This window comes from Carassius auratus, chromosome 7 (assembly GCF_003368295.1).
Source record: "Carassius auratus strain Wakin chromosome 7, ASM336829v1, whole genome shotgun sequence".
NCBI lineage: Eukaryota > Metazoa > Chordata > Actinopteri > Cypriniformes > Cyprinidae > Carassius > Carassius auratus.
In genome coordinates, this window is record NC_039249.1 from 35702707 (window position 1) to 35722687 (window position 19981).

General features: G+C 37.8%; 2 protein-coding genes across 4 annotated transcripts in view; one reads left to right on the plus strand and one right to left on the minus strand.

Moving 5' to 3' along the window:
• Window positions 1-19981, plus strand: part of pcxb (pyruvate carboxylase b) — a 178791-nt gene that overhangs the window by 112203 nt on the left and 46607 nt on the right. The gene's annotated exons all lie outside the window — the stretch shown is intronic.
• Window positions 1-19981, minus strand: part of LOC113106608 (leucine-rich repeat and fibronectin type-III domain-containing protein 4) — a 32574-nt gene that overhangs the window by 4548 nt on the left and 8045 nt on the right. For 2 of the 3 annotated variants that reach the window (XM_026268703.1, XM_026268702.1), the window contains exon 3: window positions 5839-7594. In XM_026268703.1, coding sequence (XP_026124488.1) covers window positions 5839-7568 — 1730 coding nt within the window. In that variant the 5' untranslated portion in view covers window positions 7569-7594. Of the gene's footprint in view, window positions 1-5838; window positions 10497-19981 lie in introns of those variants that run through there. The other variant, XM_026268701.1, reaches the window with a different exon arrangement.

Consider the following 19981-nt stretch of genomic DNA (forward strand, 5'->3'; position numbering starts at 1 on the left):
TTCCTCATCCAAAAACAAACTCCAGTATATTCAGTTGTCAGACAAGAATGGAACTTCAAATGGCACTGACTTCTATGGTCAGACGAAACCGCTTTTGAGCAGCAAAACCCACCAGATGGATTTAGTACAAACAGGGATAAAAAGTACCCCATGTCCAGGGTTATGTATTTTATGTTATGGGCCTTTTTTACTGCCGGAGGTCCTTGACGTCATGTTCAGATACATGGCATAATGTATTCAATCAGAAACCAAAAGATACCGAATCTAAACCTACTGCCTCAGTTAGAAATCGTATAATTGGCTGTGGTTGAATCTTCCATCAGGACAATAATCCAAAACAAATATTAAAATCAACACAAAAATGGGTCACTGTGCACAAAATGAATCTTCTGCCATGGCCGTCCCGGTCCTCTTACCTGAACTCTACAGAAATTGAGCGGGGTGAACTGAAGAGAAGCACCAACATTGAGCCGTGAATCTGAAGCATCTGGACAGATTCTGCATGAAGGAATGGTCTCTGAACTTTTATCAGGTGTTCTCCAAACTCTTTAGGCACTATAGGAGAAAACTCAGAGCTGTTCATTCCCAGCCCCACCCCCCACTTTAAATTGTTCTTTTTGAATGAAAGTTTAGAATTTTTTGAATGAAGGATAAAAAGAATAAACAATGCAGATTTATTTTTACAGTCGCCTTTGATCATATATTTATATTTAGCAGATGCTTTTATCCAAAGCAACTTACAGTGCATTCAGTCTATGCCTTTTTTTTCTTTTTCTTTTTTACCAGTAAATATCATGAGAGTCTAACTGAACTTAGGGCTGTTCCTTTTTTTGGTCATTCAGTGTTCCTGTAAAAAAGTTGAAAAAAAAACTAGTAGAAAGAAATCATTCTACTAACAAGAACAATATAAAATGCACCAAGGATTAACAAGCTGCTGGATTTATGAATATTAATCAGGTTGTGTATGTTCTCTCTTAAGAATAAAGACTTTATAATCATTGTGAAATTGCTGTTTATTTAGCTGCAGCGGCGGTTCTAGGGTTAATACAGGAGAGACAAGTCGGTTATCAGGCCGGTGCACCTATGATACAGCTGTTCTGCATTCTGATTAAGAGTTAAGACAGAGTGTCTTTTGTCTGCTGTAATTTAAACATTACAGTAAACATATTTACAAAAACTGTATTGTTTAATCAGTTACTCAGGTTAGCACTTAGCTATCATACCCACCATTGTTGTTTTAAGTGTTCACAGTTTAGCAGCTAAACTTTAGCTGTGGGCACGATTCGCTTGCATAAGTGTTTTTGTATTCTATGTCATTATAAGAACAGATTGGCACACTATATTATTGTTTTATGTAAAGGTGCTTTGTCAGTGGTAGCGCTGGCTAACTGGCTCAAGGACTCCTCTATGTGCCAATCCCAACAGGTCATCTGATCAGAGCCAACTAGGCTTATGGAAGGGAGGGGTTTGCTCTGAACTTGCTTGCTCGGATCGTTTTCTAATCATTGGCAAATGACTCTAATATTAAATGTAGTTTAATATTATAGTATTATAGTTTAATATAATATAATTTTGGTGACTGAAAATATGTCTGTGCTAAAGTTATTAGACATAATTTATTTGACCAGAGTGAAGATTTATTCACATATGCGAGTGATTTACTCGCAATGTAGAGGGGTGGAAAATATTTAGATTAAAATTGTATATATATATATCTGTTCTTTTAGAAGAGTTTCAATGTTTCAATGAGTTAAAAACAGTCAGTAATACAACAAAAAATAAGGAAATTACAAACAATAGGACAAATACACTGGGGAAAAAAGATACAAATGAAAAACATAGCCTACACAGAAACTGAATAAAGTAATCAAATGTAATAGTCTTCACTGTATAAATTAACTATACATTGTATCTTATTACAGTTACTGAAATTAGGGTCAGGGTTTTCACTGATAAACCGCTTTTTTGGAATTAGCTTCATGAATGTGCGGAAAATGGTCTGTATATTTAGATTAAGAGCTTTTGTTTACAATGGATAAAGGAAAGTAAGGGTTTGTAGCAACATGGGTGAGTAGGTGACGGCAATTTTTACGAGGAACTGCCATTTTCATTTTATAACTCTATAATCTTATTGTACCAAATGTCAACAAATTTTTGTCTTTTTTTTCTTGTCAGTTGATATATGAGCTACAGTATATAGTAAAACAGCCACTGAGCAGTAAAATTTTCTTCTGGATTGTCAGCACTTGTAACGTTCCTGAAGAGTGAGTTTGACCTTTTCTTCTAGTGCCTTTAATTTGTGAGATGGAATGGCACAAATTCAGAATTTGACTAGTCATATGTCAACACACACACACACATACACACACACACACATAAACACCCATTCTGAAGTTAAAACTGACAGGGAAATGTTTTGTGAAACTGGTGACACAGAAACAGGCAATTATTAGAACACTCTAATAATAGAGAGAGAGAGAGAGAGAGAGAGAGAGAGGGAGGAGGTGGAGGATGGAGCCTGAACAGTGGGAACGAGACAGAAAAGACTTTCATCTTTTGTCTCCACTAACTTAATCTTCATAAACAGACTGTTTTTTATTCTCTAAACTCAACCCTGCCTTTTTCTTGTCACACCCTTTCCTCTCATCTTCACCCAGTTAATGTCAGTATTTTTCTCTCTTGCTTAACCGCTACAGGATCTACCTCATTCTTTTTGCATTTCCCCTGTGTATCCACTGAGACACCTTTTCTGTTGTTTCTTGTTCTGGAGAAAAAGCTATACATCCAGGCACAAAACCAAAGCCAAGATAAAAGCTTTCCTTTTACTTGTAATCGCACTCGTTCTCGATTTTTTCACTCTCTGCTCCTCTTCCTGTTGTTGTGGTGGCCGTCAGCTAGATAGGTTGTGACATACTTATTGGCACTGCAGTTTAAGCTCATTCAAAGACTTCATTATTCTATCCCTTGAGCTCTCTGTCAAACTCTCTATCTCTATCTCTGCCCCACCCCTCTTCTTTATTTCCCATTCTCTCTTTCTGTCTCTCTCTCCCTGCCAGCCCCCCTGTCAGATTCAATGTCTGTGGTGTCAGAAGCTTGTAATTCTCCCACACCACATACACACATTCACTCCCTCTTGGCCCCTTAATGAAGGACAGACAGCAAGAGGGCGTATGTCACTTGCCATAGATAATGTCTCAGAGAAGCGCAAGATGTATCGAACATAATGTCTAACAACGACTAGGCTGAAGCTGCTGCTAGAGCCACAGACACTGATGACATGAGAAAACAGTATGACTGCGTTTGCCTCAGGTTCAACATGACGCTCATTGTTATCACGATTCATGCTGACAAGAATCAGAGCATTGCATATTCATTATTGCAATGCTGTTAGATGTCATATTAAATGGGTTATATAAGCTGGCTCTGAATGCACATAAGTGGATTTCTGAACAATTAGCCTGTAATATGTAGACAGTAGATCATATTTAAAAGGCTGTTGTTTGAGCTCTATTGAAATTCCAATCCATCACTTTAATGTCACTTTCAGTGAAGTATTCTTGAAATCCAAGTTTAGTCAACATATGCTAGTCTGGTTAACCCCCCAAAACAAAAATGGTTCACTAAACTCAGTGACATGACTCCTCTGTGGGTGACTCATTCTCATAGACCTGATAAAGCACTAGACAGCACTGGCACATTTTTTGCAGTTGTTATAGTTGAAGAATTGGATGTCATGTTCAAACTTAAGATGCAAATTTTCACTAACAAGATATTCTTGAAAGTTACTTAATGAATTATTGGCTAAACCATGTCAATTTATTTGTGAATAGATACACTGTATTTCGCTTATTCGGGTTAGTCTAAATTCTGTAATTAATTACCCACCCTCATGTTGTTCCAAACCCGTAAGACCTTTGTTCATCTTCAGAACACAAATTATGATTTGCTTTTGGTGTGGTGGACACTGGTCCACTAATGTGTTAATGTTAATGTTATGAACAGATGTTGTCATTAATGTGTTGCATTTATGATTTTAAAGTTAAGGGCAGGCACAATAAGCTTTAGCTTCTGCCTGCACCAGGTCATTGTGTTTATGTTTTGAATGATTGGATTGAATGATCTGTAAATGACCAAACCGAAATAAATAAATGATATGTTTTATGAAATACAAGACCTTTCTGACCCTTCATAGACAGAAATACAACTACCACATTCAATGCCCAGAAATGAAGAAAGAACAAGGAGTAAAATTTTCAGTGGTTCAACCTTGATTTTATGAAGCTGCGAGAATAATTTTTTTGCAAAAAGAAAACAAAAGTAATGACTTCATTCAACATTTTCTTCTGTTCCAACCTGCACCTTGTTTACAAGCAGAGGAAGATATAAAACATTAAGATGCATAAAACAGTTCATGAACGCACATTGAAGACTGACACGGAAGAGAATAATTTGTTGGCTAAAGTACTTTATTTTTGATTTCTTTACACACACAAAAAAATATTCTTGTCGCTTTGTAATGTTAAGGTTGAACCACTGATATCACATGGACTATTTTAATGATGTCTTTACTACATTTCTGGGCCTTGAACGTGGTAGAATGAAAGTGACGTGGGGAAAGTTACACCAGAGGCTAGTTTCACATCGTCCCATTAACTTAAATCAAGGACCCCTTAGCGTGCCGTGGGTTTAGTGATGAGTAATTAAGAATGAATGGGTAAAGTCACGTGAGAGGAGGCAATGCCTCCATTGCAATATTACTAGTTATGCTCGGATGTGATTGGTTCATGCGATAAATCCCGCCTCTTGTGGTCATTCACGTTCCACGTTCGCAGTCAATTTGAAAGAACAATATAATGGTGTTAATAAGTTAATTATTAAAATGAACAGCTGAAAATAAGATCACAATAAAATATATTGTTTAAATTGTTACTGTCTTGAGTTATTATTTTGTAATAAATGGAAAACGCCTAAAAACACTAAATTGATTAGATTCATGCATTGCTTTAATAAATAGAATATTCATTATGAAAGAAAGTGAAGTGACATACAACCAAATATGGTGACCCATACTCAGAACTCGTGCTCTGCATTTAACCCATCCAAGGTGCACACACACAGCAGTCACACACACACACACACTGTGAACACACACCCGGAGCAGTGGGCAGCCATTTATGCTACGGCACTTAGTTGGGGTTCAGTGCCTTGCTCAAGGGCACCTCAGTCGTGGTATTGCTGGCCTGAGAATTGAACCCACAACAACCTTAAGGTTTGGAGACAAACTCTCTAAACACTAGGCAACGACTTTCCCACTATATTGTTGGGGTCTAGTGCAAGTAATGTTATAGTATATATATATATATATATATATATATATATATATATATATATATATATATATATATATATATATATATATATATATATATATTTTATTTTTTTTTTTTTTATTTTTTTTTTTTTTTTTTTTTGAACTTCTACCTGGGTTAGGCAAATTTCAGAACTGAAAAAATGGCTTCCTTTTAATTAATGAGTGTAAATTTTAGTGTAAATTTTAGCAACTTGACACATTGATCGCACAGGACTCAATTGTATAATATTAGCTTATCTTTTTGTCTACCTGTCTGTCTGTACACAAGGCTTTAATGAAATTCTAATTCTAAGCTCCATCTTTAACTCAAATTCACAGATTAAATAAATAATTTAAAAGGCATTCTCAATTCAGTTTTGAATGATGCACAAAACTCATTTCTACAGAATATGTATTCCCTTTTTTAGTTCCTAAACTGAAATCACCTTGTAAATACATCATGTGCATTTGTTTACACTGTTACTCACCTGTAAATTAGTGTTTCATCAGCAGTACAGTTATACTGTATTTGATACATCCACACCAGGCTGGCTCCCATCGGTCGACCCTTATCCCACCGCACTTGTGCTGAGGTGGAGGTCACTCCTTGTACTCCTATCATCTGCTCCTCTACCCCTTCACTAACCACATCCTCACCCTCAGCCTGACCCTCCTCCCGTCCCTCCTGAGGGTCAATGTTACTGTCCACACCAGGGCTTTGCCCACTGGAAGTCTTCCCTCTGGTGATGTCCGATGATCCAGGATCACGAGCTAACAATACCGTTCCATTTCCACGATGAGGGAGGGGAATAACCTTCAGGTCAACAAGTGAGGTGGCTTCACCTGCAGCATTGATAGCAATGCAAGTGTATGTACCATCATCATGAGCAATAGTCACATGTAGCTCAAGAGTGCCATTTCGGAAAGATGTGGTACGACTGGAATTGCCAATGATGCGGTCATCTGGTGAGACCCAGTGCACCACTGGCTCTGGATCACCAATAGCACGACATTTGAGAGTTGCCCTTTGACCCTCCAAAACCCAGAGCTTGTGTGTATGCCGTGTAATAAGCGGAGGTTCACATGCAAATTCCTCCTCAGGGATAGACCAGAAATAACGTCCCGCTAAATGAAGGGGTGTCGCACAAGTTTCCATATCATCAGTGCGGATCAGCCTCCTCAACCAAAGCAGTTCACAGTTGCAGTGTAACGGGTTACCCCCAAAATTTAAGTTGATTACTGCATTGTAGGGTGTAGGGCTGATGACCCCCGTCTGGGAGCGAGCGAACAATGGATCGGGTGGTAAAGTCTGTAGGCGATTGGAGGTCATGTCCAATCGGGCTAGTTTGTAGAGTTCACTAAAAGACCCCTCAGCAATCTGGTCAATGAGATTGTGATCTAGGTTCAAAGTGTGCAGACTGGCCATACTCTGAATGGCATCCCAGGGAACCTTGCGCAGATTGTTGTAGGATAGGTCCAAATCCTCCAGAGTGAATAAAAAGTCATCAAATGCCTCAGAGGAGATGTTGATGAGTTGGTTGTTGTTGAGAATGAGATGCTGGAGGTTTATCATGCCTACTAAGTCTCGTGGGCCCAGCTCTGAGAGTCGGTTGCCATCTAAGTGCAACGAACGAAGACTTTCCAGATCTGCAAATGCCAGTGGCCGGATGTGACTGATGGTATTCCGGGATAGTGTCAAATCCACCAGTCCCGTCATGTTGGCAAAGTCACCTCCTCCCACTTCTCGAATGAAGTTATCGGCAAGGCGAAGTTCAACAGTTCGGCGGTCAATGTTTGGCGGGACAAAAAGAAGACCTTTGTCAGCACAAAGTGTGCTTAGAGATTCTGAGAGATTCCTGCAGACGCAATGAAAGGGGCACGCTGACACTACACCCCACGTCTCACCAGCTACAGCTCCTGGAATCTGACTGAAAAAAGCAGGCAACAAGCAGGCACAAGTGACCAGTGCCAGCCAGTGCAGTAATTGCAGTGGTAATGTTGGTGAGAATGTGTCTGGGGGTGAGTATCTGCTGGTGAACTTTGGCCAGAGCGGAGGAGAGGGTTGACAAAATGCTTCAGATTGTTTGAGGGTTTTCTGTTTCAGATGGATGGAAGGATGAGCGGGCAATGAGGGGGAGTGTGTGTTCCTGTGAGGATGGTATAAAATGTGGGACGGATGTGGTTTTCTGAATGGCTGAAGGAGTGGGGAGTCTTGCATGGTAGATAGGGGAGTGATCCACAGACCTAGAAAAAGCAGAAAGAGAAAGACATCAGTCATCATGTTTCAAGTGTCAACTTTGTAGTGCTGATGTGTGTGGTTCCTTTAACTCTGAATGAGCTCATGCAGTTGCTCTCCACAGGAATTCCTACGCTTGGGCACGCTGTGCATAACTGCATGTAAAATTAAAGCAAAACCAATGCCAATAAACAATAACCACACTCTCAAACACTATTGGTGGAAATTACACTATCTACAAACCTCTAACAAGAATGGAAAGTCCATATGACAATTATTTAATGCTATTTGGAATTGGAAGCTTGTAAATTTACACTCCCACCTTAATGTGTGGCAGTTTTCTTTGTAAGAAAAGCTGTAGAAGAGAAGAGAGAAGAGAGAGCCACAAAAACTCTGATGGACTGATGGAAAAACTCCATTTAAGAAGTTTATTTTTAATAATGTGGAAGCTACATGGTAAAGATAAGGTTAAATATAGTATAAAAATCTGTACAAATAAATTCAGAATGCAAACATTGTCAGTTTGTGCAGTGCACTTGCTTGAACAGATAAACTGATGCATAAACACGCAGGAAGAGAGAAGGACAAAAAGAACGAAAGAATTATCACATCACATAAAAATGCTAATTACAGGTTTGATACTGGAAAATCTATAATATCTGTAATTTGATCTCTTGGACCAATTTGTCATGGTAAAATATGGGTTTCAACTCAGAGATGAAGCTAAAGAGGTATTAAGTTCTTTGAGAGTGTACATCACACTTTTGTCCTACATTAGCACATTCAGCAAATGCTCTTTAACTGTGTCACTTAACACTAAGTGCATGTAATCATGCAGGTACAAGCCAAGGAAAACAGCTATCAGAATCAGCAAGAAATGTTCCATCTCTGCATGTATACTGAGAATTTGGACCACAGCTCAGATGAGATGACTTAGAAATCAATCATTCTGTCTTCCTCGTGGCTAGCGTTGGGAAATAGCCCGCTAAAAATAGTGACACTACTAACTCAAATAAATTTTTCATTTGTGTAACATTTAAAACAATGTACCTTTTCAACAAGATACGTTTGTACTGTATTACAACACAATAATGTGGAAACCCACTGTAATAATATTTATCTTTTCATTGCCTATGTTCTCTAGTTTGTATATCACTATAGTATAAGTTGTGTTTTGGAGTGTTTTCTGTGAAGTGACTTTTCAGACTTTCCAAAAAGAACAAATCATGGAAGCCCATTTAACAGGAGCGTTTTTATTCTTAACAGCCCAGTTGTTTGGTGTTTGAAGAAAAAACATTGATTATGGAGTAGTAAACAAAATATGGCATGACTTCATCTGCAAAGAAGAAAAGTGTTCTAAACCTGAAAGTAAATGATAGGGACTGTCGAACACAAGAAGGATTGTGTCAGAACAACACAGAACTACTGCAGCAAAGTGACAGCAAGCCAGCAATATTCATCTGACATATTACCACAAAAACCGACCACAGAAAATTGAAAAAAGCCAACATCGACAAGAGCTGTAATTGCTAAAACTTTAATCGCAGACACCAGTGCTATGATGCGAAAAAGATATAGTCATGCTCGTTAAAATTAGACAGCTGGAACTCAATTGCTAGCTTAATCAACTGACTTAAATATTATCAAAACCACTGTGGGCAGCTTTGAGGAGAAGGGTCAGAAGCCAATTTCTTCCTGTAACATTTCTAAGCAACTGGCAGGTGTTCTGATAGACTGCATTGCACAGGAGATCATTCACAATTTGTATGAATATAGTCTAAGAAGGTTGGAGGCTGTATTGTTGGTTTCCAACAATAACTTGTTGACTTTTAGTTTAATTAGCTTAGCAAGCTGCATCTTCAAAGTAACATCCCCTGCACTGCTCACATCAGACTCATATCTGTAACAGTGATCTTTAAATAACCATTCCCAACTGTTTGTGTCCATGCAGTACTTCACATACCAGTGAATGCACCTCATTAGTAGAATTTGTGCTTGCTCACTCCTCTTCGATATTATTAACTGTACAGCAGTAATTATGCAAATTTCAAACCAACAAGATGATAATTTTTTGCAAACTCATTACACTGAAAAATGTAGATAAGTATAAACAGGAAACAATCAGACTTTACTCAATTAAGCATGTTTTTCAGCACATTACTCATTAAATAGTGGCAGATTCTTATTTTGTGAATATATAACAAAATTAGGTAAGTCCCATTTTAAAGTGCAGAAATGGGAGGGATCTTGAACATTTATGATGTTTACATAGAAAGTACTTGATTAAACCTCATGATTAAATTGATTACTGTATTGACTGGAAGATTCTTACAGAGACCATTAAGGTTCTACTTACAGCATTATGGTTGTGAACAATACTGTAAGTATGGTTGCCATTAGAGATGTACCGATCGATTGGCCAAGGATAGGAATCGGATGATTTTCCTCATGATCATCAGTTTCACTTTCTGATTTTGAGACGATCCATTTTGTTACCAACGGCATACGCAATAACACCAGATGCACATTCTCACTCTCTCCTCTACGACGACCCTTTCTCTCTCACAAACGTCTCATTCCGTACCAGTTAAATAATGCTTTTACTGCACATTATTTTAGTCATTCCAGCAGGTTTTGCGCTTACACTAAAAACGCGTGAAACACCACTGATCAATATTAGTGGAGTGCACAAGCCACGCTCAGTCTCAAACAGCTTGTGGGCCACAAATACCAAAATGAGTGACTAACTGTGACAAAACTTTCAAATACATACACAAATGTGTCAAAATGCCCGTCTTGGCAAGTATGCAGTTAAACACATTCAGTTTTGGAACGTTAAATAATTGCGAATTAGAACGCATGTTGTGTAACAGTATATTCAGTACGAGGATAAACTCTTTTTTTTATAACTTTAATGGTAAGCATTCATTTCTATTAAATTTTTACAAAGACGACTACAGAAATTTTGATACAAATTTACATTTGGTTACTTAAATTTACTTAATAAAAACTTACTTAACCTGAAAAACTGAAAAGCTCTCTTTATTCTATTGCATTTATTTGTGCTGTTGTTTGCATTTTTTTTTCATTCTAGTTTTATTACTGACTTTTTACTTGTGTTTTTTTTTTATTAAAATAAAACTTTGCGTTGAAGAAAAGTACATTTTTGTTTGTACATGCTGTCAATTATATTTCTTAGAAAAATAAATAAGAATCGGCAAAAATCGGTATCGGTAGATCACACTAACAAAAAATGGAAGGAAAAGGAAATTGGAATCGATGAGAAAATTTCAATCAGTGCATCTCCATTGTAATTTTTTGAAAGGGATAAGTTATGTGTAACTGGAAATTCTGTCATCATTCTCACCCTAATGTCATTTTAGACCTGTACAACTTTATTTTGTAGAATATAATAAAAGAATAGTTCCTTTGTACATACAATGAAAGTCAATGAGGTTCAATGTTCTTTGGACTCCATTGTTTTTCAAAATGTCTTATTTTGTGTTCTCTACAATAAAGAAAGTTATACTGGTGTGGAAAAACATTTTCATTTTGGGGAAAACTATCCCTTTAAGTGATGAAATTCAATAAAGACATGTGGAATGAAGATATTCGGTGATTAACAACTAGAGATTTGCATCATAAGACATACATTTGTTATGTGTTGGTGGAGGAAGAAGAGAGTGCAACTGAATGCAATTTGTAACGTGACTTTTAATGTCACTTTTAACTCTGCATTCCCAGAAGTCTGTGGGAGAAACTCTATATTGCTATGCCAAAGTATCGACTTCATCTGTCTCTTCTCCTATGTGGTCTTCGTCCAACCTCCTGTGACCTTCCCTCTCCTCTCCTCTCCTCTCCTCTCCCTCCCTACCTATTTATTTTCCACGCCCCTCTTTTTCAGTTTCATTCTATTACCCAGGGTTCTGCTTATCACCTGTGTCCACTCTTCCCATCTGCCCTTGAGGTAACTTGAGAAGTGATGCAACATTAGTTAAGTATCCCTCCACTCTCTCTCCATCTCCAATTCTCACCATATTTAGCCACCTGAGAACAGACCAGCCGAAATAGATCTTGTCTTTTTCGTCCATCGATCTGGCCGCCCGGGATAGATAGCAGCCCTTCCTCAATATTATCAGGCCTCTTCCTCCTACCATCCTCTCTCGCTCTTTTCTTATCCTCCGCCCTCTGTGTCCTTTACTCATATTCGTTTCTAAGTTCAGGACATGCCTGTGCTCATCTTGGTCTAATTGTATCTTCTAGAGAGCTATTGGGTGTGTGTGCATGTGTGTGTTGGTAGGGCATAGATTAGATTAGAATAGAATATAAATTCTGGTAATCCTTTTGTAATCCGTAATGTTATTCATGATTCAGTCTGAATGAAAAACTACTGCGAGTGCTTGGCTTTAGAACGTAATAACCCTGTCCATTATATGTGTGTGTGTGTGTGCGTCTGTCTCATGCTGAACATGTCTCTGCACTTAGCAACTCCCTCAACCCTCTTTCGCCAACACATTCTGTCCTCAATGCACCCATCCTTCCTCCCCGTATCCCTCACTGCCTCATATTAAATCTGACGCAGAGTTTTGCTGCTGTTCCCAGTGTCTCCACAGCTTGAGTGGCCACAAAGCGGATGACCATTTGCTAATGATTATCGCATCAGTTACGTTCTGTACCGCACAAGACTCTAAAGAGAGCTGTCACACACACAAACACACACAGGGACTGAAAGACTAATTGAAGCAGCATTGACTGAGTAAGAATCATTAGCATCCTGGCTTAGTTTTAACGACTTCTTGGTGCTCGAGTTGCATCGCAAGACTTTTTTGTCTTCTTCTTCTAGGAAGGTTATTTTTTTCCAGAGCAGCATGACACCATAAACACAGTGCTCAGAGACCTTTCATCAAACCAGCAGCTTTTACCTGTTATTTTTTATTCCAGTCACTGTTATCCAAATCTTGTATGTTATTTTATTTTTATTCTATTTTATTTTATCTAAAGGGTATTTAATTAGTTACTTTTTTTTTAATTGGTTGTAATCTAATATTGTTTACAATATTGATTCTAAAATCTCAAATCTGATAAACTCAGAATTACATTGACATGTACTGTTTTAATTTATTATCAGTTACATTTATTGTATATTGTATATCATAAAGCACCAGTGGTGAACGGACCAGAGTTGACAAAAACTCCATAACCTGTTTGTGTTTTTTGCATTTATTTTAATGAACGACAATGACAATCGCATTTTAATTTATATGAAATTCTGATTTAATTGAATATTGTTAATTTTGGAAAACAGATCAGTCTATAACCCTAGTAGCATTTTGTTGCTTTTTATTTAATGATTTCACTGACTGTAGGATTGTGGCCTCTGGGTGATAGTCAGACAGGTATAAACCGTACAAGTGGGATGTGGTGATTGGAAGAGGAGTGTAGTGCAGGGTGCTGCCCATAGAAATGTTTCCCACTAGAACACAATTTATTGTCAACGAGAGCGGTCAGAATTTAGAGCAGGCACAATATCATAAAAGTGATGAGCGATAGAGAAGCGAAGTGCGTTTCTGAGACAAGAAGGTCTATAATACTTGGAGTGAGCTTACCATTAGCATTCAAGGACAGCTGCTTACCTAGGCCAGGAAGTATGTGTTTTAAAATCTCACCTGAGCCAGAAAGTGACTAATCACTCTGTGGCTGTAGGAAATGACGTGACTAGGTTGATTGGCTGATGGCAATATACACCATTTGAAATCCTTATCTATCATGAACTATGAGTCCATTGCCTGCTTTTATACTAGGGGCCAGATTTACTGGCCGATGGGAGGAGAAATTCTGTGTCATTTACTGACAATGCACACATTAATAGACACAGCCAGATCTTCCATAATGACCAGCGCAATCTACCAAGAGTAGTGCAAATACCAGTAAATACCACTCTCCTTCCATAAATTTTGCATCTGAAAGGGAAACTCCTACAAATGCATATTCAATAAGGTCAGGTGTCCATGTCTTTTCTGAAATAATTTATTAAATCAGGCCCTAGATATTTTTTTTTATTTAATGGCTGTCAGTGGCAAAAAAATAAATAAAATAAAAATAGCTGCAGCATCCACCAGCAGTGGCTTTTTTACTTATTTTAACACTAAACAACAAATGCTCAATGCTGATCGACAGTAGATTTGTGAAATTTCACATTACCCAGTTGTTTTCTCTCATCGCAATCAATTCAGTTGCAAAACCGGAATTCGGGTTGCATATATTTTTCCAATAACACTGTAAATTTAATGGCCAGAGAGGAACTAAGCTCCGATGGCTGAATAGTGAAATATGTGATTTTCTGTTTGTTGAGGCAGCCTTTGTAATATTTGTGTGTGCTGGCTGTATTGTGTTTGAATACATGCTTCATGAGGACACAATTGTGTATAATAGCATAACATAAACAGTTTATGAGGACTTACTGTGGAAAAAAAAAAAAGTAATATATATATATATATATATATATACACACACACACACACACACACACACACACACACACACACACACCAGGGTTTTTTTATGCCAGTAGTTTTTCTTTGAGGTTAGGGCTTAGAGGAAGAAAATACAGGTTGTACAGTATAAAAACCATGTTTATGGAGAGTCCACTTAAACCATACGTGTTTGTGTTTGCAAAAGTGAGAGGAAGACTGAGAGAGCCAGAAAGAAGGTTGAGACAGGTGGCATAGGTCACAGTGAGTTTAAGTCTGCATTATGCTTTTGTGTGGATCTAAAAGATGAGCTTTAGATAGGTGTGGTCTCACATATATCATTCATATCATCTGATCCGTGGTATTAAAGACTTCTATCCTCTAATGAAATATCTTACTGTGAATTGAACTGGGGGATTTATTATCTGTGCAACAAAGAGAATCAATGATCCTCAGATGTCTCCTGCTTTTATAGGAAATGATCTTCAACACACACATGCACATGATCAAACACGCATACACACACGTACTCTTTGACAAATGGCTTTCATCTTCCTGGTTCTCATCTCACAGTTGTACATCATCTCTCTCATATCTTCACCATTTTCCCCTGTTCTTTTTCTCTCTCTCTTTCTGACTGTGTGAGCAGTAGACAAAGTGACTAAATGTCATGAAGTCATTAGGATGTAAAGAGAAAAGTCAGGGATGTGGAAGGTGTTCACAGTTTCTTTCTTATGCCCAAACACACATGCACACTCACATGCACTGATATGGAGGCGGATGACGGCCTGACAGCAGTGATCCATCAAACGACCGAAAGGGAACTTGCTGATGACGAGAGAGTGAGATAGAAAGAGAGAGAGAGAGAGAGAGAAAAGCTGGTGGAACGGCAGAGAAAAGTGTGTTGGTCTAGATATATAATAAGATATAAGTCAGTAAAACCTAGCCATAAAAAATGTTTGCTTGTTATTTTTTAAGTAAATCAGAACCCAGATTTTATGACTCTCTGGGATGGGATGAATTCATATTTCAGGAGAGTCTTATTTATCTGACCTGGCAGTGACCCTTTGAGCACTGCACACTCAGACTCCCAGCATCGATCCTTCTAGGCATCTGATTATCCATCTAACCATACCTTCATATAACTGTCCATTTCTCTATTTATTCAGTTGTCCATCATCTTTCCATCCACTCTTCGAATTTGTCTGCCTGTAGTATCTTTCGGTCTGTCTACCATTCTCTAGTCTTTTTGAAGAGGTCAGTCTCATAATTCTCCTCATTTCCTGTTCTTCTGTTTCTGAATTCACTGTCTCAGCACAGTGAATCAGCAGAATATAAACTCTGATCCTTAAGCACTGGAATACGCTCGATTATTCTTTATAATATGATACTTATATCTGTCAGTCTACCAGTGGCGCCTTGTGGGTTTTAAAATAGAGGCACACTAATTGTATTGGTCTGGGGATCTCTGCCGATTATTATTATTGTTTGATTTTTAGTGGCTTTTAGTTAGAAAACGTAAAGAAAACGACACACATACAGCAAGATAACAAAACTTCACTTACCTGTCATATCACTTTAAGAAAACATCCATCCCTTTTTAAAAATCGGTGTTAAAAGAGAGCTGACTGTTGTGCCATTAAATTAAGCTGACTGCTGTAGCCTATATCCAGCTTCGGTGTGTACAAGCTCTCATTATTTTAAATTTTTATATAAAGTGTTTGAATGACAGCTTGGTAAATCTGTAATTGATCAAATATTCAATATCACTACTCATCATAAGTACTTGGTACATTATCAACGTAGCAGGAGACGTTCAAACTAATATCACGTAATTTACGTCTCTATGATGATTGGTTGATAAACCAGAAGGGAGGCTAGCCTCCCGTACAAGGTTTCTATTTTCAATTCACTGAAAGTGAACACTCGAGAGTGACTGTATTTTTATTTTATTATATTTTTACCCACAGAGGCACAAGAGCTCAGCTCTCCCCTGGCCACCCCCTCCCCTTCGCTATAATTTAGCGGTTATAATTAAAACAGCAGATTTGGCACATTTGCGATAGAAAAGTGGCGCTTTCCAACTTCAGTAACATGTCATGGTATTACAGCTGTGAAATTACAAACAAATAAATATATATTCCGAGACATTAACTGAATTTAATTGTACATTTTATTAACATTAAATCAAGTCCTCATTTTCACCTCAATATTTTGAGGAAACTGTGCCTCCCCTGCCTCCCCCAACGAGCCCCCACTGCAGTCTACACCTTGCATTTTATGTATTACCAACAGGTTTGTTTATCTGTCATGGTGGGGAATTAGCATTTTTAAAATGCCATTAAGACATTTACTATTTTTATTAAGCTGTTTTCCTCGTTGGGACAATTGGCTGGTTCACACAGTGCAGGTGTTTTTAGGTTTTACTCTCCTTCTGGGGGCATTTGGTCTTGACAATTTAGTCAAATCTGGACACATACTGTAAAAAATGACTTTAAATTTGATGGTAAAAGACTGTAAAAATGCTACTGTGAAAACCTTTAAAATGGTTAATGGTCAGTTTCCCTACTATTTAGGGTGAAAAACTGCATTGGACATTACATGTAATTTTACAGTAGTATACCCTTTTTGTAAGTGGAAAAAGAATGAATAAACTGACATTCCCAGAATTCCATGCGTTGCATTTAAAATGTGTATATATATATATATGTGTGTGTGTGTGTGTGTGTGTGTGTGTTTGTTCTGATCAGTATCAGCTATCCTAAACCTGATCATTTTATGTCAACTATCATAGAGGTTTTGTGCAGTAAACCTTCAAGTAGATTTGCAAACTAGCATTAAATGGAAAAGACGTGATGCACAAGAACCAATGATGCCTGTTTCAGAACGTCTCGTGTTCGATCTTCCAGCTTAAGCGTATTTAATGCACATCTTGTAACAAATCACTTGAGGGTCTTTTATTTACCATTTACTTTCATCTGCTCTCAGACCATATGAGATTGTGGTGCTCAATGCATTGTTATGGGTTGCATCTTGCTTCAGATTGAGACACATTGTGCCTGAGAATCTTTCCGCATGGACCGATATATATTGGATTGAATTTAAGGTAACACTTTAGAATAGGGAACACTATTCCTAATTTGCTGCTTATAAATAGTTAGTAAGGTTAAGGTATTGGGTAGGATTAGGAATGTAGAATAAGGTCATGCAGAATAAGACATTAATATGTGCTTAATTAGTACTAATAAATGGCTAATATTATAGTAATATGAATGCTAATAATTAACTAGTTAAAGGTACAGGTTTTAGGACCTGCACATAGAGGGCGCACTACCAAAACAATAACAATCGCCTGGTTTGATGATGCTGAGAAGGAGCGTGGAATGATGGGATTTGTTGTCTTCTACCCAACCGCTGACGGCCATCAATCAGATGGAAAGATAAATCATGGTTTTAACGCAAGTTCAGTGATTTGCGCGAGTAGATTACATACAAAGTCAATGCAAAGATGTGATCAGACTATTGATCAGATGCATCCTCGTGCGGGTCTAGAGACAAAATTTCCCCCGTTTGCCGTGTATAGCCCAATATACTGATCTTGTTGATCGTTATAACAGCATATGTTTTCTGTAAAGATACAAATCAAAACAACTCACCGGTCGAGTAAAATACAAGCGACATCAGCATCTCTTTCTAGTTGAAGTTTGTCATGAAGCTACTTCAGCATTTGTTCATGACACTGTTGTCATGTGGTTTCTAAGTCAGTAAAGGCGGTAACAACGGGTAACTAAAGGGTAACAGGCGACTGCACTGCCCCGTGTCACTGTTTAGAATGGGAATTTTATCATGATTTACAGGTAGTTGAAAACATTAGAGATATTGTTAGTAATCAGCTGGACAAAATATATAACACTATCCTAGTGGTTTTTTGGATATTTTACTGCAAATATCTTACAAATTGTACCTTTAAGAGACCCTAAAAGAAAGTGTTACCAAACTGAATAACTATAATGTACAGGACTATAAAGTATAGGCTCAATATTCAGTGACTTGGAACTTGATTGAGATATCTATTTATAACACTTTAACAAATAAAACTCTATATGCCTAAATTAACCATAAGCTAGGATCTGCTGGTAAATGGTATGTCTCTGCTGGCTCACCATCTGGACCAGCCCCACACCAACATACACGGCCACTAAATTTATTTTGGCTCAAGCTATTTTTCAGCAGGGTTGGTGAAATAACTGGATGGGTATCACAGTTTACAGTTTAGCACAATGTCACATGCTCACTAGCACATGATCTGTCCTCCTTCATCAGAACCTGCTGTTCCTGCACAGGCACAAGCTAACTGCTAATGAACTTGTTTAGTTTATATAATGCTGCTGCAGGGAAAAACTCCGGAATAGAGAGAGAGAGTTGATAGACATGAAGGTAGGACACACGTTTGGCTTGGAAAGGAAAAGAAAGGAAAGGATAGGATAGGACACAGGATACATCCTTTTTTGGATAAAACTGTCAAGGAAGGAAAGCCAGCATATGATTATCTTAAATGAATAAGTATGTAAACACCCAGCCCTTTCTTTGAATTTTTAAGAGGAAACAATAACTCTGAGAAAAGGACTTGGAGAATAAATATGAATAAATAGACAAAAGTACTCAAGAGGTTTTATAGGGTGGTCCTTGAAGTATGGGGTGCTGGTATTGATGTTGGCATGGTTACAAAGAGAATGCATGCTACTTTTAAAGCAACCTCTCTCACACTTAATGACACACACACAGAGAGAATACACCAGCGTGAGAAAGGCAGAGAGATAAAAGCTGTAGTGCAGTGTAAAGTGTCCTTCATATGTGCACATGAATATGCATAGAAAAGCATAGAGAGCACTAGAGATCTGTGTGTGTCCATGTTATCATTATAGCACTAAAATCAATCTCTCTTGTGTTGTGTCACCGCATTAGCCACTGTTGGATATGTGCTTGTGTTTATGCAAGGATACGAGGGAGAAAGAGGGAAAATAGGTGGAACAATAAATGGCCCACAACATACTTTGAGCTCCATAAATAACTGGATATTCACATCTGTCTTTCACTGGAGGGAATTAGGTCAACATCTAGTTCTTCCTTCAAAATACCCCACCACATGTATTTCAGACAAGAAAAGGATAGGAAAGAAAATAACAAATGAGGTCTCTTAAAATGTGAAGTGTAGAACTGATGTGTCAGCAAACAGAAATATAAAAATTATGCTTTCAGAACACCACTGTCTTCCATTGGACTGCCAAACAGATATACCCCCCCCCCCTCAAAGTCATGCAATTGGTTAAGCCAATGTTGCTATGGCTATACAAAAGCTGTTTAAAATTTCACAGCAACTTAATTACACAGCCACCTAAGGTATCATTTTGCCCAAATCCCAGAATTCGTTGCAGTCACCTTAGTAAATCCTACATCCAGTAAACATTTTGATTGAAATTTTGATGTTAAATAACAAAACCATCATGCAAACACCAAACCCTTTTGTAATCAGTATCCTTCCAGAATGCTGCTTTAAAGTGTGGCAAAAAAGTCCATTTCTGGTAGTCAGTGCAACAAATCCATTTGAGCTGCTTGGACAACTTATTTAAAAAACATTTCATCATCACCAGACTAGGTGGATTATTGTTGAAATTACTAGAATTTGTTCGTGAGAATTCACCTGACAATGGTAAATGTGAAGGTGTCTTAAGAAAGCTGCGGTCTACATAGGCAAGGACCCTCTATGCCAGCCTTTAGTCTAATTTATTTTTATTTTCAAGACAAAATCAATACTTAAATGAAACTTGGAACACCATTAAGTCTCCTGTTTTCTGAAAGAGCAACCTCTAAGAGATAAAATGTTCCACTGTGTGTGCTAAAGGATGTGAAACAGGACTGTGCATA